This window comes from Dysidea avara, chromosome 11, assembly GCF_963678975.1.
Source record: "Dysidea avara chromosome 11, odDysAvar1.4, whole genome shotgun sequence".
Taxonomy (NCBI): domain Eukaryota; kingdom Metazoa; phylum Porifera; class Demospongiae; order Dictyoceratida; family Dysideidae; genus Dysidea; species Dysidea avara.
The window spans coordinates 18,664,279-18,690,620 of record NC_089282.1 but is presented as its reverse complement, the minus strand read 5'-3'; the positions used below and the strand labels follow the sequence as shown (position 1 = coordinate 18,690,620).

The 26,342-nt window shown below is 38.1% G+C and overlaps 1 protein-coding gene and 1 long non-coding RNA gene across 4 annotated transcripts; one reads left to right on the top strand and one right to left on the bottom strand.

The window, feature by feature from the left end:
- The first annotated feature begins 827 nt into the window (after window positions 1–827).
- LOC136238672 (uncharacterized) lies at window positions 828–3,068 on the top strand. 3 transcript variants are annotated; one of them, XR_010693143.1, is made up of 6 exons: window positions 828–1,327; window positions 1,376–1,653; window positions 1,698–1,995; window positions 2,055–2,241; window positions 2,292–2,381; window positions 2,780–3,068. It is a non-coding gene; the product is annotated as an uncharacterized lncRNA (long non-coding RNA). The 3 variants fall into 3 exon arrangements; XR_010693141.1 differs by having other exon boundaries at window positions 832–1,327; window positions 1,376–1,649; window positions 2,055–2,381; XR_010693140.1 differs by having other exon boundaries at window positions 836–1,327; window positions 2,055–2,381.
- An 11,208-nt stretch (window positions 3,069–14,276) lies between these two features.
- LOC136237750 (cyclin-dependent kinase-like 1) lies at window positions 14,277–16,377 on the bottom strand. Its single transcript, XM_066027961.1, has 2 exons — window positions 15,093–16,377; window positions 14,277–14,308 (listed from the first exon to the last, which is right to left on the bottom strand). Exons 1-2 carry the CDS (start codon window positions 16,318–16,320, stop codon window positions 14,277–14,279), a joined length of 1,260 nt encoding a protein of 419 aa, XP_065884033.1. The 5' UTR covers window positions 16,321–16,377.
- Window positions 16,378–26,342: the final 9,965 nt, after the last annotated feature.

The following is a 26,342-nucleotide window of genomic DNA, read 5'->3' as shown; positions in this document are numbered from 1 at the left end:
TGTTTCTTTGAACAGTCTCTAATAACCATTGCTGAGTAGAGTTACAAAAAGTAATACGTCCAGAAGAGCATCAATTATTTCACATGATTTCCAATACATGTATTTCTACATGATATAAGATCAGATGTAATGGCATCCCATAAATATTTGTGTTTTCCTCTATACAATAGGCATACTTCAAAAAAATTATTTACTACAGCACTCAGTCCATCTGCTGAACTAACCAGTAATGCAGTTAACATGGCCTTTTAGTGTAGTGCAGGTGCACTTTAATTGAATACATATTTTACTACGCTGGACAACATGACACAAAACCCTAAAGTGTGTTAGTTATTGCCACGTAGTCCTTGTACCACTGGCTCCACAACTAGAGTACAGCCACAACTGTTTGAATGAATTATTTTAATGGGCGCATACAAGTGTTACAAAAATTCGCGATTTAAATATTTGTATGAATTTGTAAATCGAGTCAATTTTGACTAAAAATCGAGTTGGTTTTAACCGAAGCTCTTTACTTGAAATCGAGTCGGTTAGTTTCAGAATCGAGTCGGTTCTAATCTGAAATCGAGTCGGTTTATTTTAGGATCGACTTGGTTTACAATCAAACCGAGTCGATATTATCACCATTGCCAGTGCATAATTTTGAAACAAATGGCACACCATAGTCGTCAGCTGGTCATGTAATAATATCATTAAGAGACTCCATATCATGTTCAAAATGGAAGGCAATTTTCCTGTGTGATGCTGGCGGGTAGCCTTGTGGTCATCATCATACACTGTGACGTGATTCAAAACGCCAGTTTGTGAGTCCGATTTATACATCAAGCTTAGCTATCAAGATTTTTCATACACTTGATCCGACCTTTAAAATTGCAAGAACTAATAGATGTCAACACATGTTCACTAATGAAAGTTGATCATGTTGTGACAAGGCCAATGAACAATTCAAGCGGATACTGAGCTACACTCCCTGCAGTCCTAGGCCCGTGTGTTGGCATTTATATACACGCATACCTTCCAGAACGTCAAAATATACCAAGAAATAAGTGATGACTTGACGATCCAATTGTATTCCATGGAATGCCCAGCTTTTGAACAGCAGTGCGCACTATATAGCGTGTACCAGGTGCGAGACCAGGTGCGAGACCAGGTGCACAATATCAGTAATATGGCCACCGAAAGAAGCAGTTGAGACGATAACGTGCGAGCAGCTTTCGATAGTAAAGAAATGTACCCAAATTTAACAGCATCGACGGCGGGAATGTGGAAGACGATTTGTACCCGGCTGCAGCGGCTGTCAGTTCTTGGGCGCCCAGAGTGGGAAAAGGTGAGTAACGGCCTGGCAACTTTGACGTGAATAATACATGATCTATAGCTGTGAAGAAAGAACTGGCGACGATTAGAAGTGTTCACTTCTGAACAGCGTAATGAGACTGGTATCTTCAGTAGAACTTTATACATTCTCGTGACAATATTAGAGGCCATTTCCAATGGTTTGACAACTGGCAGGGCAGACAGGAGATAGCTCAGATGCCAAGAACATGCATCATTGCACATCCAAAGTCAGAGGCTTACAATGTGGTGTGCCAGAAGCTGGTTCAAAAGCGGCACCCAGCTAGATCCTGGATGACAATGGACAGTGGACTTGTGTCAGTATGTTGTTAAGTGTAAAACCTTGATATACTGGTTTATTTTAGAAATTAAGAATTCAGAGGAGGGTGTAGCAAACAAATTGATCAAAGTATCAGTAATGAACCACCTAAAAACTTGAGAATGGAGTCCAACAACAATGGATTGGAAATTTCTGATGGCTGAGTATGATGATGCTATTCAGTCCATGAAGGGTGACTATTAAAAGAGGGTGGCAAAGGAACTGTACAATTCAAAGATAAGTGGATTTAACCCTACTGAACGCCTGGCTTTAATAGTGACTGAATGTCCACTTTTGTCAGAGGTCATTGATCAAAATTCCCCTCTTTGCACTCAAGTACTTGGGTAAGTGTACCATAATAGTTTGTTATAGTTTGAAAATTATGTTTTCTTTTGGTATATAGATACAAAACAAGGTTAAAGCAACTGTTCCAATTGACGACAGTATAAAGGACTTCATTTTTATCAACTGGCCTATGTGGAGAACAAAATTGATGTCAACATTTTAGTGTAAGACCAGGCCATAATTTAAGAAGCTATTGGGACTTCTTGGTGAATGTAGCTAATGATTTTTGTCCACCCAGATGGAAAGTAACAATTAAGAATACTGAATGTATGTAACAAGGTCTTATTTTTCTCAGATGTTACTGATTGTGTACTTGGAAGCTGATTTGTCATCTGCTACATCCAAGATGGTTTGCAAGGATAGTGTTTTACTTAAGAATTTTGAGGTATGTTTACCTGTAGTGTACATTCACAAAGTTATGTTTGATTGACATATAAAACCTCTAATAGTTTCACTGCATGAAGCATTAATTACGTATTAGCATATAAATTCACAACTCTAGATAGGCTGTAGTGCTTCTTGGCATCCAAAATCAATAATAGTCCAGTACTACTTACTGTATGGTGGGAGAAAATTTTGGCTAATTTGGCAAAATGATTTTGATTCGCCAAAAATGCAATATGACACAACTATTCACCAATATATTATCCACCAAATTCCTTCTCGAGTAAAATCACCAAAATTTTGTATTGTGCAGTATACGGCCAAGACTATAGTTCCTTGAAATATGTACCTATTGTCATGCTTGTTATATGTTATATATTTTTATTCTTTTATTTGCAGTGACGTGATGTCGATGTAGACTCTGTGCAGTTTCAAATTGTCAGTCAGGTTATTACTGGACACAATCCTGAAGATGAGGGTAGCTGAGTCTTCCGTCACTAGTTCCATTCCAGTACTATGTGTTTAATCTCAAAGATGAGTAGCTGTTGCAACTGGAGACTGTTATTCCAATCTGGAGAAAATGTGTATAGAACAATAAACTCTTATGAAATTAAGTTTATACATTATGTATAGCAGTTTTCAATGCTTGTACTTTTAATATCACTAATAAAATTGTAAGACTACTGAACACTGCTAAAGACGTTATTGAAACACCTAGGGGTGTTATGTATACCACCTTAAAGTTTATTGGAACACCGTTGGTGAGTGTTACTGAAACTCCTTTAAGGGTGTACTGGGACACCCTAAGGGGGAGCCTGACAACAATTGTAGATAAAATACCCCAAGGGGTGTTTAATAAAGAACCTTTTTTAACTGTGTATTTGAATATCATATACATTAACTGAGTTACTATCAGCATGCATAAATTAGCTATACAGCTGGAAAGCAAAAGATATTGTAGGGATAAACCTATATATAATATACAAATATGCGGTTTCAGAATAATTATTTTGGTAAATAAATAGTAACATGAAACTTAATTTATTCATCAGTGAAGGATCTATATGTATGTAGATATAGGGGCCTTGTTTGAAGACTTTTTGAAAGGTCAAATTTCTCAACAGAGCAGTCCAATATACTCCAATAAAGTTGGTCATAATATTTATTATAATCCATGTATTAACAGATTCATTTAAGCTCTATCTATAGTCTATTGCTATAAAGCTTTTCATTTCCAATATGTTTGATGTGAGCCATGCTAAACTGTGCATGTATAAGCATATACTGGTCTGCAGCCTTTCAGATAGATCTTCTGTATTTACAGTGGAACCTCTCTTATCCGGGCGGTCTGGTACACCCTACTGTCCGTATCTCAGAAATGTCCGTAACTAAGAATAGCATGCTATTATGCTATAGTGACTAATTTAAAAACAAATATTGCTGTTATTGCTATCAGGTAGTGCTATGCAGTTTAGTGGGCATAGGGGAAGATACTACAGAGCATTTATGGCCACTCCCCTGGGCTGTAAAAATGCATTATCACCTAGCAACCAAGAGGTAGTTATTATTAGTAGAATAAACAAGCCACCAAACTGGTAAACAGCAACCTTTAGGCTCCCTCCTTGTGCTTTCATGTAAACCAAACTTCATTATGGTCAATAAACTACAAGCCACATGACCAATTTGGGCTGTCCGGACAATGGAGGTGCCCGGATAATAGAGGTCCGGATAAGGGAGGTCCGGATAAGGGAGGTTCCACTGTACATGTATTTCACTTGAGTGTACAAGATACATCCTCAGTACTCTCAATTGTATATATATATATATTTACACTTAAGACCAACTGAGTCACTCCATTTTGTCAGTGCATATTTGTGTATATAGCCTTGTGTACACAAATAATTATAATACAGTCATTAAGACCATATTCGGTGTCCAATAATAATTATTGTCTTGTTAACTAATGCATCCATCAGTGCAGTTTTTGCACTATAGAAAGACATAGTGTGCTTATAATCTGAGAATAGCTATAGGAACTTATGATATTTATGTAATTTGTCAAAAGTTGGTGGTTAGATATCTTATACTCATGCAATAACACACCTGTGTACAGGTCTCTGACTAGAATAATAATCCTGCATACCTTGCAAATATCAAAGTAGCTATAAAGTATTCTTCAAATGCCAAACACTATATCTACATATCTGGCTTCAAGAACAGACAGACTGTTCTATTAGAGTATAGATCTATCTCTATTTACAAAATTATACAATATCTCATATCTGTAGTAAATGCTTCAGACACCTTATCATAATATAATGAAGCTCACATACTTAGCAAGTGCCTAATTAATTCACAGTTACTACACAGCTAGCTATTGACTGTTCTGTTAGAGTAGATTTATCTTTATTGTAACATTTATAATATCAAGACACATGGTAGTGTGTCGTGCGGCCAAGAAAGCCGGCGACCACACCGTGAGTATATTAACAGGAAGAAAGAAAACAGCTTTTTCATGCGTGTATACAGCTCCATGACCCCTTCTCCAAAGCACACCATTTTTGCATTATAGCTGTCCCCCAGGTAGGGTGCACAACACAACAAATTTGATTAAATTTGCAACAGCCATTTACGAGATATGGGCATTCAAAATTTCGTTTTAATTTCTTCGTTTTTTTCTTCTTATGCCATACAGGGGCTTCGATTTCTTTTCGCACACTTTGCAAAAATTGCTATAAAATGCAAACGTGTAACTCGATTGCCTCGATCTTTGGCACAAATGAAGAGCGTGTAACGGTGGATTCACGTACCAAGTTTGTTGTGAATCTGAGGAATATTCAGGGCATTTATTCACGTAAAAAATGATCAAACTTCTGTCACGGATACAGGGTAAACCGAGTATAGAAATAACTTGACAATTGGTGTGTAGATATAGGTTGATCATCGTAGCAGTGTCTTTTGATAGTTTGAATAGCAATAGAGTTACAGCGACAAAGTTATAAAGCAAAACCCAAGCAAGTATAAAATCGCGAGATCGAGATACTCTAATAGAGCAGTCACCGTGGGGTAAAAAAGGTGTGCAAAAAATGTCAAAAAAATTACCAGAGTTCGAACCAGGGACCTCTATACCTAACACCTGCATCCTTAACCACTGATCATGAACCACTGCTACCTTGGTTGATCACCTCACTTAATTTCTGCTTTATAAATGAAATTCTAGTTGAAATCTGCTTATCAAGGCTGTTGATATTTAGCCGGTCATTGCAATTTAAAAAAAAAACTTAGAAAAAATTGTGACACAAAAAGGTTTAAGAAACGAAGGAAAAAGTGTGACGTGACCTAGACTCGAACCCACACATCCAGGTTTAGAGTACCAACGCTTTACCACTGTACCACCGGTGCTTGCTGGCTTCTCTTCTTGTTTTTGTACTATTTAAGTGTTACAAATATAAAATACTATATAGTCTAACCATATCAGTGAAGAAGAAACCAAAGTTGAACCCGACTCTAACCCTAACCCTAACGCTAACCTGACGTTTGCCTGTTAAACGTAATGATGACTTCCACTGCCTGTATGAAGGTAAGTTTTTGGGTGAGTTCGAGGCGAGCTAGGGTTGGTCCGAGCGAAGCTTCATACAACTAGTGTGTTTGATACTAGAGTTATAGGTGACACTTCCCAACAAACGACCGGCTAAATAAATATTTGCACCGTGACCGGTGACCGGTGACCGGCTAAATATCCACTTCGTATAATCAAACGTTTGTAATTTCGTAAATCTACCAATAGAAGTACTATAGATTGTTCTAGAACATTCTATGTATGTTCTATTAGAAGTCCTCAAAAAAATGTGCACTTTATTAGAGTATTACAATAATATTAGCTATCAAATATCGAATTAAACCATGCAATGAAATACATTTATAAGTCTGTCTTCAATAATCATCATTGTATCTACATAGAAAAGAAGAAATGTGAGTAAAAACAAACCTCAAAGTCAGCCATAGGCTGGTTTTGGGGCCTTATAAAATACAAAAAGAAGTGAAATCCACACAAAAAAGAAAGCCAAGCTGTGAAAAAATGGTGTGGCTTTAAAAAGCTTGGGTGAAAAAGTTGTGAAATCAAAGGTGGCGGCCAAGAAATGGCTGCAATGATGTTAATGCTAAAAAATTAATAATGGTTGTGTGCATTGTTAAAATTTATTAGCATTAACATCATTGCAGCCATTTCTTGGCTGCCACCTTTGATTTCACAACTTTTTTCACCTAAGCTTTTTAAATTCGCACCATTTTTTCACAGCCTGGCTGTTTTTTTGTGGATACTATTTACAAAATATATCTGTGGTAAATACAGGAATCCTATGATCAAACTTAAGATGTAATAATAGATTACTACACAGCTAGCTATGCATATTTTGTTCTAATTTTGATACGTAGCTGAATTCACAATTTATTGCACAAGCACTGATGCATGGTGGTACGACGCCATGCTTACCAGCAGCTACAGTGATCTTACTTAGTTAACTGCAGCTATATACACGTAAGTCTCAGATTATATTATATTATATATTATATTGTGTAATGTACAAGATCTCAATAGCGAGTATAAAGTACACGATTAGCTACCAGCTAAACTTATAGGTAAGATTTAAAAGTGTTACTATTGTCAGCTTCTACAACATGATCAGGAAGAGAATTCTGCAATCTAATAGCTCTGGGAAAAAAGGAGTTCAGATAAGAATCAATTATGGAGGGTAAGTATAAATATTTCTTATTACTACGTGTGGAGCTAGGAGTGATTTGAAGGATATGATCATAAGGGATGTCTACTTGATGATTAATAATTTTGTAAAACATTACTAGAGTTAGTTCATCTCTTCTCTTTCCACATTTCAAGTGTTTGTGTGTTGTGACACTGTAGGGAAACACCATCCTTGTCTCAACAACTGTGTTATCATTTCCCTATGCAAGTGTTCTTATTTGTGTCATATTTAGATCAACTGTTGTAACTGGATTGACAAGGTGTACAGATTTTCTAGGTCACATAGAATCAATAAACAGTGGCGGATCTAAGATTTTTAAAAGGGGGTTTCTGAAAATTGGCATAGCTGAAAAATAAGGCATCTGAGGACATTTCTCCAGAAAGTTTTGAGATTTAGAAGCTCTGAAATTGGATTTTAGGCTACTTTTAGTTAACAGTTACAATTAATCCATTGCTTTAAACTGTATTGTTACAATAGCTATAACTATAGGGCAAAAGTTGTGACTGACCTGTAGCATTGGTTGCTCTATTAGAGTAGTTACTTGACTGTTCTATTAAAGTATCTTGATCGTTTTTAATGTGGTGGGAGGTGAAAAATCAACAGTTCCTGAGGGTTTAATAGCTGGTGTTATTTAAGTGCAATTTGCATGCATGTCACTGAATTACAGTGGTATATAGTTGTTGTCTCGAGTTGTGTGCTATGACAAATTGTCAACACAACAATAAGCTAGTTAGACTGCCACTGAGCTAAATTTAAAAGGGGGTTTCTGTCAAAACCACAGAAACCCATCTGGATCCACCACTGATAAAGAGGGATCATGCAGTAAAGAGAATGGAGGTAAACCAACAAGACGTCAGTTAATTGAACAATAATTATAGGAGGAACAGTCAAATGCACTCAAATAAAACATCTCAATTAATATTCAAAACTACAACAACCCTGAACTCTGCTCTGGCAATTATCTTATTATAGTGCAGAGCATTATATAATTTGATTCTTAGTGTGGAGCTATATAGAGCCTTACATTTCCCAGGCCTCATAGTACAATGGAATAACAATCTATACCAGCATATGAAAGAATATCTTGTATACGCAACCTGATACTATAGCTAAGTACACATAGTCATTATTATCAAGGGTCCAAGCATAATAAAAGTTCATTCTAAGGGTGTTCTGTACAGTTTGTGTAAGGCTTCCCAAGTCACATGGCAAAATGGTTAGGTTGATGGAAATATTATGGTCATTAATTAGTCTGTGGCTTATTATTGAATTTTTAACACCTGTGCATTAGGTAACAGGCACGCCCCTTGCTATTCTACACCCTTATGTTTAAAACAGAACTAGTCTGTCATTTTTCACCCAAAAGGCATGAAAATTTTGGATGAGTTACTGTAGTAATTTTGCTAAAAAAGAGCGCTTGTGGTTTTTTGATAGCATCTTCGGGTGACAAATAGCATAGAAGTGAAAAGAAAGATTGGTGGCAGTGTCAAACCGAAAGTTGAGTATCTGATGATTGAGAAGCTAAAAGACAAAAATAAAAACGCACAATAGTTTGTACTGTTTTGTATAGTATATATATCATGAAAGTATCAAGTAAATTGTAAGACTAGTTCTAGTTTAAAGGTAAAAATTATAACTCGCATTCTACAGCAAATTAGCAGTTGGGTTTGGACTAAAGTGTGCTCTAGTGTTAGCTTATATCCAGTAAGAAAGTACAGCATATTTGCCCAAACCATTTGTGAGTTATGGTAATTTCATGGGAGCCGTATGTGAACTGTACAGGGCACCCTTAATATGGGACTCTAATTGGACAATGTATATATAGGGCGTCAGAGCTGACTGGAATTAAACAAACTTTCAAACTTGATGAAGCAAACTTGATTAGCGAATTAAAAGTTGCAGTACTTAGATAAACTTTCCTGAGGAAGCATGCATGCCCCCAGACTATATAGACCAGTTGCCTTAGCCTTAGCTACCACTTTCACCTTACTCTGGTGCCCCTGATGTATCAGCAACATAATAGAGTAGCTATAGATAAAGCTAATACCATAGGCATAGCTAGGGGCGGGCATTTGCCCTACCATCATGAGTTCTATGCCTGACCACCCGATCATCATTACACAAAAAAATTAGCAGCACACAAACAATTCTTGACACCTATAGGCTATAGTACACTGTACATGTACCGCATTGTTGAGCCATGGCTAAGGACAAGTACAACAAGACTTACAATTATCACGTGATCTATTTAGGGAAAATCCCTTTGAAAGTCCCTGTAACACCTCAAGCGGACACACGTGATATGCAGTTTCAATTAAAATTGAACTATAATGTTGAAATGGCAGTTCAAGTCTTGAGAGAGAAGTAACGAATAATGAACATTAAGTCTTATTGTAACTGGATTTCAGGCATACTGAGGCCGTACACTGTTGCTGAAGCATGAATGAATAAAAGTTTGGAGGTTAACAAAAGTAATTAGATCAACATTGACTCACACTGATTAACCGCGTTTATGCGATAGGTATTTTAGGCGTTCTCGTGTGCAGTGCCAATTCACTGAGACCCGCCTGGTGAAACTTCTAGTAGCAGTATTGTCTCATGGTGGGATTGTTGACAAGGTGTATGGACCAAATACCAAATAATTACCGTGGCTCTCTTATGATTTGCCACTTGCATCATCAGAAGTCCTGGAACTTTGGCTGCAGGTGGAAGAAGTCAGTAAGCAAACCTGTGTCAGATATTAATGTTTGGATAAAAAAAGTACTCATTCACATGTGCTGGTCTGAATTACTGAATTTATGTACAATGAAACCTGTCTATTCAGATCTCTGTGCAACAAGGTCAACTGTTTAAGTAAATAAAATCCCAAATGTGTCATTTGTGTAAAAAGTGACAACTTTTAAGTGTATTGCATTTAATGCCCACCTATTGGTTTTACAGGCAATCTATATAGTCATAGTGATTCACCCACTAACAGTGGATGTGGTTGTGACACTTAACTCAGGACCAGGTAGGACCTTATTAGTATTAATTGTGAATTTCATATCAGTTTACATACAGAGAAATTGTATTGTGCATTCTTTTTCTAGTGCTCAATTGTGACATCAAAGGTGTCATGAATTTCTACATATTTGTACTATCTCATATCTCATATAATGGTAACAAACTAATACCCAGGTCAGTTTGCATGTTATGCTTATAGTATTAATGTTTTCCTAGCTAGCACCTGGATTTTTTGGTGTATTGTATTAATGACCCTGTCGGTTTTGCAGGCCATCTGGTCATAGCAGTTCACCAACTAGCAGTCAGATGTAGTCATGGTAAGTCACTTGAGACCAGGAAAAAATGCCTGCTAGTTGTTTTACAGGACTGGTCTCTGGTACTGGTGTAATATTATGATGGCAGTCAGGTGTGGTAACCGGACTATATATTCGAGATCACGGAACCAGAGAAGTTTGATCAGGCAGTGTACAGAAATGATAGGAAAAGCAATTTTCCAGGTCAGTTTACATGTACTTTTTGTATTGCAGTACTCCCTCCATTATCTGGCCATAGATTATCCAAACTTTCCATTACCCCTACTGGGTAATGACTATTTTATTAGAGTATTTTGTTAAAAGTGTGTATTCTATTAGAGTATTTCAACAGAGCTCTGAATATAAATGTGTGGGTTCTATTAAGATTTTAGGTATATTGTATTTAATGCCCTCGTCAGTTTTGCAGGCCATGTGGTACTGGTGTAATATTATGATGGCAGTCAGGTGTGGTAACCGGACTGTTCGAGACCACAAGCAGCTCTTCCAATAATGATGGGAATGTGGTAGTCAGAGGTACATTATGGAAAAAATGGGAAACACAATTTCCAGGTCAGTTTATTGTAATTTTGTAGTATCCAGATTATTTATTTAATGTCTGCTTATTGGATTTGCAGGCCATCTGGTACCAGTTATGATGGTAAGGATTGGTTCAGCAGCGGTTCGTCGAATAATGATGAGTTCTGGTCATTGCAACAAGAGCTAGGCTTAGTAGGCTACTGATTTGAGAGATATCCAAGAAATCACTATAGCGTTGAATAAAATTTTAATGTTATGTTCATTAAATTTGTGTTACATGTTGTAAGACCATTGTTATATATTTATGTACATGACAAAACCTGCAAAAGAAGCAGCTAGCTAGCTACTGCTCTGGGCTGGTGTCATGTTGTCGGTTACAACTGAGCATGTTGTCATGTTCTCACCCTAGCCCTATAGTGACAGTTAATTTCTATGCCAATTACCATGTGTTTACATACATGTTAAAAGCTACCACACAAGTTCCACCTCCTTAAAGAGTACTTGGGCGATTGTAAGTTGTGTGATGCATGGCACTAAATGGAGTCTTAAAAATCATGCTTAAAACTAATGCATAAACAAATATTTTGAATTCGAATGCTCGTTCATTTGGGAGCATTCAAATACACAAATTCATAACATTCGAATCCCGTGGGAGGGTGCCCAATGTATATAATTAGGTCATGTGCAGTGTGCCAGGTGTCAACTTAACATGTACTCGTTATTGTTACATTTAGATAACAGCCTGTTCTCTACAGTCAGGTGCATGTGAAGCCAAAACACTACACGTGACAGCTAGCGCACTAGGTGAGGCTGATTACAGTGATAAAACTACTACTTTGCTGCTGTTTACACTCACTTTACTGTCTGTATCAAAGAGTATTTCAACAAGTAAGTGCATAGAATCCTCACAACAATAGGTCTTACTCCTTAGATTCAATATATTGATTGTGGGTTTTAAATATTAGAAACATTTGAATAATCCATAGTTTTTCATTCAAACATTCGAATGCTCAATTCTAGCATTCGTTTATGCACTACTTAAAACATGTTTCCTAGGGACTGGATGTTGTTCACACTTTCAAACCTTGTCTACAATGCCTTTAGCAATTGTAAACGTTTGCATGGTGTGTGGCACTAAATGCCTTTACAAGGGAAATTACGTTCTTCACGCTTTCACAACTTGTTTGTTAGACATTAGGGTTTGTGTCTGCATCACGTGTTAGTTATTGTCTGGATTAGAGGTTAGAACTGAGAAACTCTGCATAGAGGCGATCCAGTACTAGATAGTTTTAGTTCCAGATGGACTGTAAAAACACGAGTGTACTGAGTGGTATAACGTGACGATAGCTGAAATACAAGGTGAGAAAGTCAGTGAATTATATCTAAATACGCTTGTTTAAAGGCTGTGACAAGAAAACTACGATACTAAGTTATTTTTTAAATCACAAAACGCAGTACAAACCTATAGAGAGAGAGATTGTATAATTCAGAACTAATATTGTGAAACCGCCCCTACTTGTAAATACCACACAGCAGTGGCCACACGTGTTTTAACTGCGGCATGCGCTTTGTAGTTGTTGGCTGCGCGATTCACTACCGTGAGTCTTGTGATGCTGTGACATCACATGTTGGTAAATTCAAAATGGTGGCGCATGCTGTTGTGGAAAGAACACAATCTGGAAAACAAGCCTACAATTCTGAGACAGTTCATTGTGTGAATAAATCTTACTACATAATTTAAAAGCTTACCTTTGAAATTGTTGGATTTCTAAGGATACTATTTATTATGCTGTTTGCAGGCCCGTACCTAGGAAGGGTTCGGTTGAAACTCCAGCCTATTTTAAACTGGAAATTTTATTTTATTGTAAAACGATTTTTTCAACTGTAATCTGTGTTCTAACATTCATTACACGCCTTCCATGGCTTCTCCCAGCTGAACCTCATGTGGCTTCCAGGTATTAACCATAGCTTCATTAGGTTTCATTGGTTTTTCATTAATTTGCCCAGTTAAAATGCTATGAAAATAAAATTTCATTGGGGCCACCCAATGAAAACTTTATTGGGGCCACCCAATGAAAACTTTATACTTTTCACAGGTTGAATATTTTTTTCATTGGATTTTCATGGGCAATATGTCCAGTATATATTTCAATTAATTCCAATCATAATTTGTTAAATATTTTCTAATAAGAGCCAGGAATGGCAATGATGAACACCAGACTGGATGAACACTGTGGCGACTGATAGACTGTTAACTATAACACAAGTAAGCCTGGCTTGTTGCATTCAATGATATGAATTCTAAAGTGTCAAGTATATGAGTCTGTCAGTTTTTTTCATATTAATCTTATTATGGTTAGCTATCATCCACGTTTAGACAATGGTGAAATGTAAGGTTTAGCTTATACCTCAAATGAATGACCCTGAGCAGTCTTGGAGTGTACATGCACTACAACCATATTTTAATCTCTTGTTTGCATTAGTGTGTGATGGGCCTATGTTGAGAGGAATTTGTGTCAACACAATGATGTGTGAGAAGTTTATTTAATCAGTGCATGCATTTCTGCATTAATTTTAAGCAATTTGAGGCTATTCTCAGGACATTGAATATTAAACCTTTCTCAGCATTGCATGTATCCCTGCTACATACTGGAATTATGTGGATTTTGCACCATATGTGGTACATATTGTACGTGTATGGTACAATTTCTGCTGTATGCACTTACGGTTGTACCATATGAATATGCATATGTGTTTACTAATTGTAATGTGCTCTTTACAAGGGCGTAGCCAGGGGGGTTCAGATGAACCCCCCTTTTAGAGACAAAATTAAAAATCACACTAAGACCTTATAGCCCTGGAGCTCTCTGGTAGTTACTTGTCCCCTAGCACTCCTCTGTACTACTCGTAAGGGTCATATTAGTGCTACAAATCATATATTGCATCACGTGATCAATTGTGCACAGATACACATGTGACGTATGGTGGAAATGGCAAAGGATTGTTGGTTGGTTGAGACAAATTACAAGGAAGCAGCTGCGATAAACTTGAGTGGTTGTGTTATACATATGTCAGGATAGCACTAACTGTGAATAGTCGATGTATATTTACCTGATGAATGGTTTGTTTATTTGTCACATGTTGCTGGCACGTGATGTCTCAAATACATGTATATTGGAGTACAGGTGAAGTCTGAAATTACTGACCATGACCAGACCAGCCGAGACTAATGTACTGTATGCCTGGAAGAAAGTATTGCCAACTAAGGGACTCGAGTGTGGACTCCAGGAGAGCTCCCGTGTGCTAGGAAATTGAAGTCAGTTGTTGCATGGCGTCTGGAAGTGAAGATTAGTTAGTATTACAATAGGTTTATAGTTTCTATAAGCTGCAGCTGCATAAACAGCAGTGCATAGGTTTTAGCTAGTTAGATGCACAAACAGCACCTATTAATGTTACTGCCTGCCTAAGGGCACATTTTGTGCATGCATCATTTTTGTTCAAACATGGTCTGGGGGAAGCACCCAGTCCTTCCCCTAAAGACATTCCACTTCAAATCCAAACCCCTTCAAAAATCCTGGCCATGCCCCTGTACCTGTAGCTATATAGACATAGTTCCCTGTTTTGATCATGATCTTAATGCTTCTACATGCTGAAGCAATTGTGCCACCAATACAAGGCATCAAATGTTGCCTTAGTATTATTAACGCCTCTCAACTCAATCATTAAGTGCAGGCCTGTGTGCTGCAGTTCCCCAGAAGCTGAAGCTACTTCATATGTTTTAGAACTGAAACTTTTATGTGGAGTAAATCATACAACTTTCTAAATGAATTTAAGAGTTGTATACGGATAAGTGACAGCCACAAGTATAGTTCAACTAGCTATTTATGAGCCAAAAGAATGGACCATGGAGGATTTTCAATAGTCAGTGGTGCTGTATGGTGCATGACTGTTCTATTAGACTATTTTGACTGACTGCTCTAATAGAGTATCTCAATCTTGTGTACACACATATATATATTAAGGGGTGGGGGGAGGGTATGTGCCCCCCCCCCCCCCCCCCCCCCTTCCTTGGATCTGCCATGCACTGTAACAGTAGGTATACAATATGCAACCAATTACCTTCTGCCATCTTTTGCAATCCTCGCAACTCCATACTTGAGTTTTGATCTTTTTGACTTAGTTGCTCACGCAGCTGACGTAACAATTCATCCCTTTTAGCAATTTCTTGATCTTTCTGCCTTAACAATTTATCTTTCTGCCTTAACAATTTATCTTTCTGAAGCATGTTTTGGTACTTTTCAGCTAATTGTTGATCCTTCTGCCTTAACTGCTGATCTTTTTGCTGAAGCATTCGATCCTTTCTATGACTTTCTCGTCTTTCCATTGTAATCAACTGATTATTTGTTGCCATTTGCTGGATCGAATGGTCATCTAAAGCAATAACATGCTTAAAAAGCTCAATGACGTCTTCGTATTCATGTGACTTATGATCGTAATAGACACCTTTCAAGCACTTTATCACTTCCCCAATATCTGACCTGTCTTCTGGTTTGTCCTGCAAGCAGTGCTCTGCCAATTGCTTTAGTTTTAGATATCTGGTCATGTCTGCTAAGTAATTCACTCTTCTTTCTATCTCTGACAAGATGGTTCGAGCTGCAGTGACCTGGTTCTTTGGCATAGGCCACTTCATACTCACTACATGTACACAAACACACCCTATCGAGAACACATCAATCGGCAAGCTGTACACTGGCTCATCTATTAAAGCCTCTGGGGGCATAAATGCTGTAGTGCCTGGAACCATTGTATGCCTGTGGAAACCAGGCGGTATTACTTTAGCTACTCCAAGATCTGACACTTTTGCCACCAGATGTTTTGTGAGGAGGATATTATTAGAGGAGAGATCTCGATGGATGATATTTTGACTGTGAAGAAACTGGATACCCTGACATGCATCCATGAGAATGGATAACTTGAAATGAAATGGAAAGTCTTCTTTTTCATATTTCTCAATCAAGCCAGTTAGACTGATATGCATCAACTCCATTACTAACCGTGGTAACTCGGCATCAGGACTAGGGTAGTGTATTCCTAGGAACTGTACCACATTTGGGTGGCGTATTCTGCTACACCGGACACATTCGTCAAGGAAATCACTCTTCCTCATTTCATTCGTCAATATCGGATGCATTTCCTTAGCAGCACAACGTGTTCCGTGTACCATTACTTCATAAACGTTAGCATAAGAGCCAGTTCCTATCGGTTCTATCCTACTTGTCCTTGTCACTGCAGGTAACTTTAAACTGCGAAGTTGCCTCTCCGAAACAGCCATTTTAGTAACAAGCATTACACCACAGATACACTGCGTTCTCGGCTGCGTTAGTTAGCGCTGCCTTGGCAACTAGTTCGGCGTTTTGCGCCTAGCCTCCGTTTCATTGTTGTGCGGGTCATCATTATAAAAGCAACACAGAGGATGTTTATAACTTGGACCCATGGATTCACATGAGTAAGCCTTTATTTATACAGCTAGATACATTGTTTCTATGAACAGCTTCCATCAGCATCATCCACTAAACCCTGAGATGCCAGTTCCTCGGCCTGTTCCCATACTGAGTCTACTTATCAACAACGGCAACCCAGCCCTGAAGAATCATCCAGTATGGTATACAATAAAACGGACATTCAACAACAAAACACACCATGAAAAATAAGTAATTATGCAAGAGTTCAAACACAATCTCGGGGTTTAGACAGCCCCGAAGCGTACTAAGTCGACTGAAGCTGGAACATGATCCTTACAAGGTTGACCGGAGGAATGAGAACCCCTTATGCAAATGATGGCAGAATGTAGTAAGGAGAAACTGAGATGATAGCGTAATCAGCTCATTGCTTGCAATAAGGTTTGCAAGACAAGAGGAATGCCAAGCGTTTATAACTTGAAGTAACAATAGTTGAGGCACCCATACCTCCGGAAGTGGACAAGATGAGTGGCTTGAAGTTTCCATGCTCAATCTCACAAACCCTCTTTTAGGTTTGTGAGATTGCATGAGCATGGAAACTTCAGCTAGGAGACTGCAGGGTTTGTGAGATTGAGCATGGAAACTTCAGCCTGCTCGTCTTCTCCACTTCCGAAGGCATAGGCTTCATCATGACTGACAGTGCTTCCTCGGGCACTTCGCACATTCATGCTGGCATTAGGCATTGGATCTCATGTTGGATCAGTTAGAAGGGGCATAAGAACGCAGTGTGTTGTGCTAGATGGTATTTCATCTCCCAGATGCCCAGTACTGTCTGGTGTCCCTCAAGGCACAGTCCTTGGCCCTACTCTTTTCTCCATCTATACCAATGATCTACCGGAATCCATTTTACATAGTTCTATTAAACTTTTCGCTGATGACTGTATAATATAGGGCTATCTGTACCCCTGAAGATGCTGAGAGGTTACAAGAAGATTTATGTGCATTACAAGAATGGCAGCAGAGATGGCTGATGAGACTAAATGTATCAAAGTGCTTTACCATGACTGTTTTACATCCTAGAAGAAATAAAATCATTACTCCCTACGGACTACACAATCATCTCCTCTCACCTGTTGAACATTACAAATATTTAGGCATCATTATTCAGTATGATTTGAAGTGGCACCTACATATTCAATCTATCACCTCCAAAGCAAATCAGATGGTTGGTCTGCTAAAGCGTAACTTGAGGACATCATCTATTCACCTTAGAGAGAGAGCCTACCTTAGCCTAGTACGCCCTAAACTTGAATATGCAACTACAGTCTGGAACCCTCATTTAACAACTGACAAGATCGCTTTAGAAAAGGTTCAGAGGCGTGCTGCACGATATGTCAAAGGTATATACTCCTATCATGCCAGTGTAACACAGATGGTTAACGAACTTAAGTGGGAATCACTAGAGTCTCGAAGAGAACAGCTCTCCTTAACTATGCTATACAACATTCTTAAACAAAATGTCTATTTACCACCTGAATACATACCTGAGTTTCATCTGCAGACATCACAGTACCAGCTACAGACCAGATCATACCATATTTTCAGACTCATTGAACCATTTTGTAACACTGACACCTACAAGTACTCCTTTATACCATCAACATCAAGGCAATGGAACGTACTACCTCGCTACATCTTTGAAGCGGAAAACACTGACATATTCAAATCTCTGCTATGTAACTATTATTTTGCAATCAATAGCTAACATTATTTATTATATTATATCTGTGTATATTCTTCTGTTTGTGAAGTTTTCACAGCAAAATATATATATATATATAAATTAAAAAGGATGTTATCATGGTGGATAGTAGGGAAAGCTCCATTCAGACAGCTGAGGGCATGCTCAACGCTGTTAGATCTATCACAGGCACAACTTGAAGGAAGATTCTGAGGAGACCAACCATATCAAAGAGTGATAGTATCACAAAAATCACTTTTGTGGAGCTAGAGAAAACCCATGACATTCCGAGGGCAAGGTGGATAACGAGGGGTAGGTAACGACCTGAAATTTCGTAGATCATCTCTGAAATTATTTCTGAAAGATGAAATATTATTTGTGCAGTTTGAAAGATGAAATTTGACACTCGAAAAGATGTAACGAAACTTTATGGAGTTTTATGGAGTTTAAAATTTACGGATTTGCTAATATTACAATTACTGAATTTTACGGAGAAATTGGAACTGAAATTTGCCTTGAAAGATGAAATATGGGCAGTCATATTTCTGAAAGATATGGGCTGTTATCTTTGAAATTTCGTAGACGATTTTGGCTTGTTACCTACCCCTCGGTGGATAACCAAGAGGAAGCCCATTTCTAAGTTTTAGAAGACAAAGTGGAGGAAAGACTGGGGAAACTGTCAGAAATATTCTGGCATTTGATGGATAGAGCCTTTTACTTGAGAGTACTCTGTTGATGAAAAATGGTGGAATCAAAAGAAGAAATCTGGTTTACAATGGTTGAAGCTATAGGGGTGATGTGATAGAGACTGAGAAATGGTAGCTCTCTTCTGAAGATTTACAAGGATAAAATATACCAAGTCCCCCTAGTCAAATGAGCAAGGCTAAAATTGAGTCATTGGGAGGAAGGAGACAAAGTTTGGGCAGCAGATGTAAACGTACAGCCTCTTCAATGGGGAGCTAAAAAAGAGGACAGGTCACTCACAGTCCTACAGTAGATAGAAAAGTCCAGCGGAAAGACAAGCCATAAATCAATGCAGAATATGCAGCCTGTGGCTTGCTTAAGGCAAAGTTAGTAAGCTGGATGATATCATTCTGCTACTGGGAAACTTTCTCTTTAAGAAAAGTAGAACTGAGTCCAGGGAAGCACCCAAGTAAGGGCGACCCTTAGTGGTGATATGGAGGGAAGTGCCCTGAAACAGCACATGTTGTTGTCAGACCTTAAGTGCTGGACACTGTAAAGTACTAATAAGAATAAGAAACAATGTACGAGCAGCTTCATAACAATTCTCCTTAACAACCAATTGCAACCAAGGCTTAGATGTATTCAAATAATATCCATAACCAGGACCAAAGGTAGATAACTGCTTCCACCAAGCCAGCGAATCAGCAAGAGACCCAGCAGCAGCAGCAGCAGCAGCATCATCAGCAAACCATACTTGGGTGGTTATGCCACCCAAGTATGGTTAGGGGAGCAAAAGCTATATGAAGTCACATGAAAACTTATATGGTATCTGCGTAGGGCAAAAAACCTGTTACACGTATTCAGTATTGACAATGCCTTCGAGTTGTGTGACTGATTGTGCCTAATGCTATAATAAGAAAAAAAGGGTGAGGATGTTCCATTTCCTAAAAGATAAAGAATGGAGAAGACTATGGGTTCAGGTGATTAGAAGAAATTGTAGGAGCCAAACAAGTATTCTAGAATCTGTGGTTCCCATTTCATATCAGGTAGCTGCTGTAGTCTAGCTTTTCTACTAGCAACTAAAAGTAGATAGCTGTATCATTTATAAAATTATTCTTGTTGTTTCATTTATAGGAGAGCCATCATTATAGATGAGCAGAACCTTGATTATGTACCTATAGTATATTTACATACTAGTAAATCAATGGGCAAAAACAAAAGTGCTTGGTATAAGAGGTATATGAGCAGGTGTACCTGTGATGTTCAAGAGTCAATGGCACAGAACGTAGTCCTAGCAGATGTGCCAGCTCTTGAGATTCCAATAGTTCCCCTTTCAAAGAATATCAGGGGCGTAGCCAGGGGGGGTTCAAAGGGTTCGGACGAACCCCCTTTTCAGAGTTAAGTTTTTTAAATCGTGATACTGGTTAACTAGAACTGAATTAACTTACACAAATCCACTGAAATGGGTAGCTACAGGTCTTCAGGCAGAGGAATTCAAGTACCTCTACTCGCTATTGCGAATGAATTTATAAGAATACACATGTTTACACGTGTACACGACCCCCGCTGTGGAGATTCTATACTTAGGGCAGAACCCCCCTTTTGGAAATCCTGCCTACGCCCCTGAAGATGCCGATATATCACCCTATTCACATGGTTGATGCAGGTACATCCAGTGATGATCTCATTTCTGTCAAGCATAGGGCTGTCAATACCAAACAATCATGGCTAAAATCCTATGAAATTAAACAATAAAAGAATTGCAAGACACTGTAGCAAGATTAAATACAAAGCTCCAAACAGCTTGCAGTCCTGTTCAATGCAAGCATGGTGATGATGAACAGACCAGGTTTTATACTGGATTACTTTCCTTTGAAAGTTTGCAGGATCTTGTATCACCTGCCACCTGCTAGTTCTATTGGCTCAGATCTCCCTCTGGGTAATCAGCTGGCACTTGTATACTAATTAAATTTAGATTGGCAACTCCCTAATCAAGATATATCAGTTTGGTATTCACGTAACCAAGGTATCAAAAATACTTCATCTATGGATAGATGTTTTGTCACTTTGTCAGTACAGCTGAAAATTTTGATCGACTGGCCAGACCGGGAAGTGCTTAATAGGGAAAACCTACCAAGCTATTTTAAACCTCAATATACATGAGCATGTTGTATTGTTCAGACAGATGCTAGTATATTTATTTCAAAATATTTGGGCGAGTGATCGACAATTATAGTGGATTATTCAAACATGGGGATGTGGTATTGGCTGATAGGGGATTTGATATAAGTGATGACCTTGCAGTACATGGTGCTACTTTGGCAATTGCGCCATTTACTAGAGGTAAAGACCAGCTATCATGGAGGGAAGTATATAGAAACATCCAGAGACCTGTTTAGAGTACGAATCCATGTAGAATGAGCCATTGGTAGAATAAAGAATCACAAAAAATTTGCATTCTGTGCTACCTCTTTCACTTATCAGGAGACCACATGAAACAGAAAACACAACAATTGACAAAATTCTAACAATTTGTGCTGTTCGTTCAAATCTTCATCCCCCATTTATCTGAGAAGACTATGGTATAGTACTTCATGGCAATTATCATTCATTTGTAACGTACATGTAATATGTAACAGCTAGCGTATGTAATAACCGCCTGGCAGACTCCTGTTAGTGTTAATTGGATGGCTGCAGGTTCGAGGCTTCCCAGGTCCAGTCATGCCATGGATTTCTTCTCCTTTCTCCACCTTTTCAGACACACTTTATGTAACAACTTTAAACAGGCTGTAGGACCAGGTGTCCTACAGACCTTCAGCACTTGTGCTGTAAAGCCTTAGTAAATAAACTAATGTCCATATGTACCATATAGCTCTGAACACTATAGGGAGACTAGTGCAAACCAATTAAAATAATAGAATTATCATCTCAAATGGTCAAGGTTGTCTATCTACAGAAATGATCTAGAGGATGATCAGTGAAGCAGAGAAATACAAGAAAGAAGATGACAAAGAGAGGGAACAAAGAATTCTTGTGTGAGATCTCCTTTTAATATGAAGGATTTTCCACAAGATGAAATGAAAGGTAACACTTTTTATGAAGTTAATAACTAGTGTGAGGAAGTCATTGATTGGCTAGACAAAAACCACGCAGCTGCAGAAAAGGATAGGATACATATGCATGAAATTGACAAGGAGAAAACATCCTGTGTAACAGCTATTGCTTTCAAAATTATGCACCCTGATATGTTATACATAAAAACTGTATTATTATAAATATTATAATACCATGCAATCAGTTATTCTGACACTAATTAGAATTATGTATATAAAAAAAGATAGGCATGATGTAATGCAGTAAATTGACACACAGTCAACAATACAGATGATACTAAATATTGGTAAAAGTCTAAAAATGTAGGTTCTATTTCAGTTATAGCTAATACTATAGACACACAGTAACTGTGGCAGTGATTTCATAATGTGTTGTTAAAAATTAACTACACTTTGGTACTAATTTTTAGGTTACAGCTTATTATAATGTTGCTATAAGATGGATGCATTAATTATCTTGAAAATCAGCTTGTTTGCGATCATTACAGTACCAAGAATCTTTGGGAGTCTTCTTCATCCCTATGCATTCAAAGTAAAACCAACCTACTGGCAATTGGGATTTTCACATTCAACCATTTCTCTGTATTTTTCTTCTTGACACCAGCAATATAATTTAACTGGTCATTTTTCAGTGGAGAACTGCACATGCATGGAAATGCTTTGGCAGAAATAGCTCTACATAATGATGTTAATTTTTAACAAGTTCTGCAAAAGGCGCATCTTTACAATTATACTCTCTCCACTATCATACCTTTGGGTGACCATACTACAAAATCACAGAACTCCTTTTCACAAACTAGCAGTTGACCTTGCACTTGTGTATAGTATCGGTGTGTCTGGCTTAGTCCATAAGTTTTTTTAGAAATGATGTTTTACCCTTTTAAAGCTTATTTGGATGGCAATTCCATGTATTGTATGGACATTTGATCTCCAGTAATCCTACACCATGACACTTGCACTCAATAGTTACCATGCATGGACTTGCTCCTAGATGTGGATATATAGGATTCATTACCAGACCAGACAAAATTTCATTTTCTCAATGTACTCATGCTGAGCAGTATCCTCATGTGCAATTCCCCACATGAACAGCAGGAACAGAAGTCAATTCTTTGGGTTCTATAAGTCTAGAAAGTTGACCTTGGGGGTTTGCCTTCAGAACGTAAACATCATGAAAAATTGATGCCTTTAATCATCCTTCACTTTGCCTGTGCCAATCTTCACAATCTTGTTGCAGCATTTCAATTAGTCTGCTCTCATCTGCTGATATAGTGATTGACTGAAAAGGTGACTGCAATCATCTGATAATGTAATGGAATCATGACTTTTCAGCTGCAGCAAAAACAAATCTTTTAGTGGTAAAGGGATGTGGCACCTTGGAGAAATTATATGTTTTCAGAAGTACATGCAGCCTTCTGAGCTATTTAAAGTTTCACTTGCTAGTTGGGGCTGCATAGCATTCAAAACTACACAAGTATCACTTGATTGAGTGTAATTTACTGACTCAACCATCTCAACATCATTGTCAAAAATGGTTCAATTGCCTCATTTTTAGCTATTGTAGAATCTAAGGTAGGAGGATGATGCACATACTGTAGGATGATGCACATAGGAGGAATGACAGGTGCAGGGTGGAAAACCCTGCAGCCAATAGGCTTCTAAATCCTCAAATGGTCACTGTCTGCAAGTACAACAGTCAAGCTAATATTAATATTATTCTGATAAGTACTCTCAGATTCAATCTCATAGGGTCAGATTTTCACAATTTTCTGGTGGCCATCAGACTGACATTCCATGTTATCCCTTGGCTATACACCCATACCTTGATTCAGACCTTATTTCAGTATTAAAATAATTTTTATACTGTGCAACTGTTTGACAGCTTTAGCATGATGATGACCAGATGCTTATTCAATTAAAGCTAAGTCATAGTTGTAACCAAAATCAATCTCAGAAAGCTAAATTTTTTTTGTTGGGATGGGGGCATGCCCCAGACCCTTCTAGACAGATCGTGGTTTGTATGTCGAGTGTGCTTTGCTCACGTGCATACTGGTATTATTTGTATCAGTTATTTATATTCCATGGACTTTTCTTAGTCTCCTATAATTAATTTTGCCCTGTTAGCACCCCCTTGTGAAATCCTAGAACTGTGTCCCTTACAGTGGTCAACATTACCATGGCCACATTATAGCATTATGTATCTGAGTCTGCATGCATGATATTGGTACCTGGGTGTTTATTATAAAGGTTTGTTTAGTTAAACAAATAAGGAGTTACAGAAAAATGGTTGCTGAAAGAAAATAGTTCCCTCATTGTATTGCAGCCACTAATAGATTGAAGGACACATCACCATTATAATTTTGTGCACAGGAACATAACTGCTGCAGTATGCAGATGTATAGTTATATACTTAATTGATTTGATGACCTGATGTTTACAATTTCTTTATTTCTGCATGAACTAGCAAAATTGGTCCACATAAAAGTATACATGGATGTTCGAGGTTATAATTTGATCAACCATATACCACTTTCACACCTCACTTCAAAGGGAAGGGAAGGTGTATAAGTGTGCCTGAAATATATGCCATTGCTCTCGGGCCCTCATGCTTGTGCATATATTTCAGGCAAATCACTCATGCCCATGTTATACACCACAACACTTAGCTGCACTGTTACACATGCATATAATGCATATAGTATACCATATTTCACACACCACATCATATAATGTCTATAAAGTCCTATTTTATTTATTTTATTTATTAAGGGTTTACAGCACAAGTGCTGAAGGTCTGTAGAACACCTGGTCCTACAGCCTGCACTGTTTAAAGTTGTTACATAAAGTCTGTTTGAAAAGGTGCGGAAAACTCCATTACTGGACCTGAGCAGCCTAGCCATCCGATTAATGCTTGAATGCTTACAGGAGTCTGCCAGGTGGTCAGGATGTTTTCTCCTTGCCAATTTCATGCTTATATATCCATAGGAACTCTAGTGAGTGACTTGTTATCTCAAAGTACCCCATGTGATACCATATGGACATTAGTTTATATATTAAGGCTTTACAGCACAAGTGCTGAAGGCCTACAGCCTGTTTAAAGTTGTCATATAAAGTCTGTTTGAAAAGGCGGAGAAAGGAGAAGAAATCCACGACTGGACCTGGGCAGCCTTGAACCTGCAGCCATCCAATTAACACTTACAGGAGTTTGCCAGGCAGTCAGGATGTTTTATACTTGTCAATTTCATACATATGTATCCTATCCGTTTCTGCCAGCTGCGTGGTTTTTATCTAGCCAGTCAATGACTTCTTCACACTAATAGCTATTTACTTCATTAAATGTGTTATACCCTTGATTTCATCTTGCAGGAAATCCTTCATGTTGAAAGCAGATCTCACACAAGAATTCTTTGTTCCCTCTCTTTGTCATCTTCTTTCTTGTATTTCTCTGCCTCAATGATCATCCTCCAGATCATTTCTGTAGATAGACAACCTTGACCATTTGAGATGGTAATTCTATTAGCCTTTGTATTATATAGAGTTGGATGCATAAAGTTATTTAATTTGTTTGCACTAGTCTCCCTATAGTGTTCAGAGATATATGGTACATATACCTATAGCACTAGTAACCCTATACTCATCATCATAATCACTCTCTCCACTGTATGTAGGGTACATATATGCATGTTGTGCATCTTGTAAACAGCAGGGCTTTGTAGACAATGTGAAAAGTAATCTCAATCTGGGGGACCTCTAGATGCTGGAGAAACTCCACAACATTCAATATTTCCAAGAAGGTTGTTATTTTTGGCAATTGCATGCTTCCCTTCATAACCATGTTAGTTTGATAGTCTATGGAAGTGGTGAAGACCTTGGAATTCATTGTGGGTATGGTCGTGTTGTGTTGCATAAGTAAAGTCATGACACCTCCAGCAATGTTTATACCCAGGGAAAGTGGGGCAACATCAAGCAACAGCAGATCTTGCTTCTATCTCCATTGAGGATAGCTGCATGCATGGCAGTTTCATATAAGTAATAGCGCGCCTCATCTGGGTTGATGGATTTATTGAGCTCTTTGCCATTGAAAAAATCTTGAGAAGCAGCTCATGGATCTTGGGGATACATGTTGAGCTACCTACTAGGAAAATTTCATGAATTTGTTGCTTGCCAAGTTTGGCATCACTTAATTAGACACTGTTCTACTTGCCTAATTTTGGAATTGATGTGACCCCCAGGACCCCTGTAATAATCCCTAAAAACTCATTGCTGGATAACAGTAGTCTTGTACATGTGCCCAATCCCTATTTCCTCAGAATGGATTATAAACACCCACATCCACACACAGACAAAAGACGGTGTTAGAATGTAGTTCTTG

Excerpts from the sequence above, each read along its gene's own strand:
- LOC136237750 (XM_066027961.1), bottom strand. The coding sequence starts at position 16,320 with ATGCTTGTTACTAAAATGGCTGTTTCGGAGAGGCAACTTCGCAGTTTA. Across the intron at positions 14,309-15,092 it reads ATTGCAAAAGATGGCAGAAG|ACGCCATGCAACAACTGACT; the intron begins GTAATTGGTTGC and ends CTTCACTTCCAG.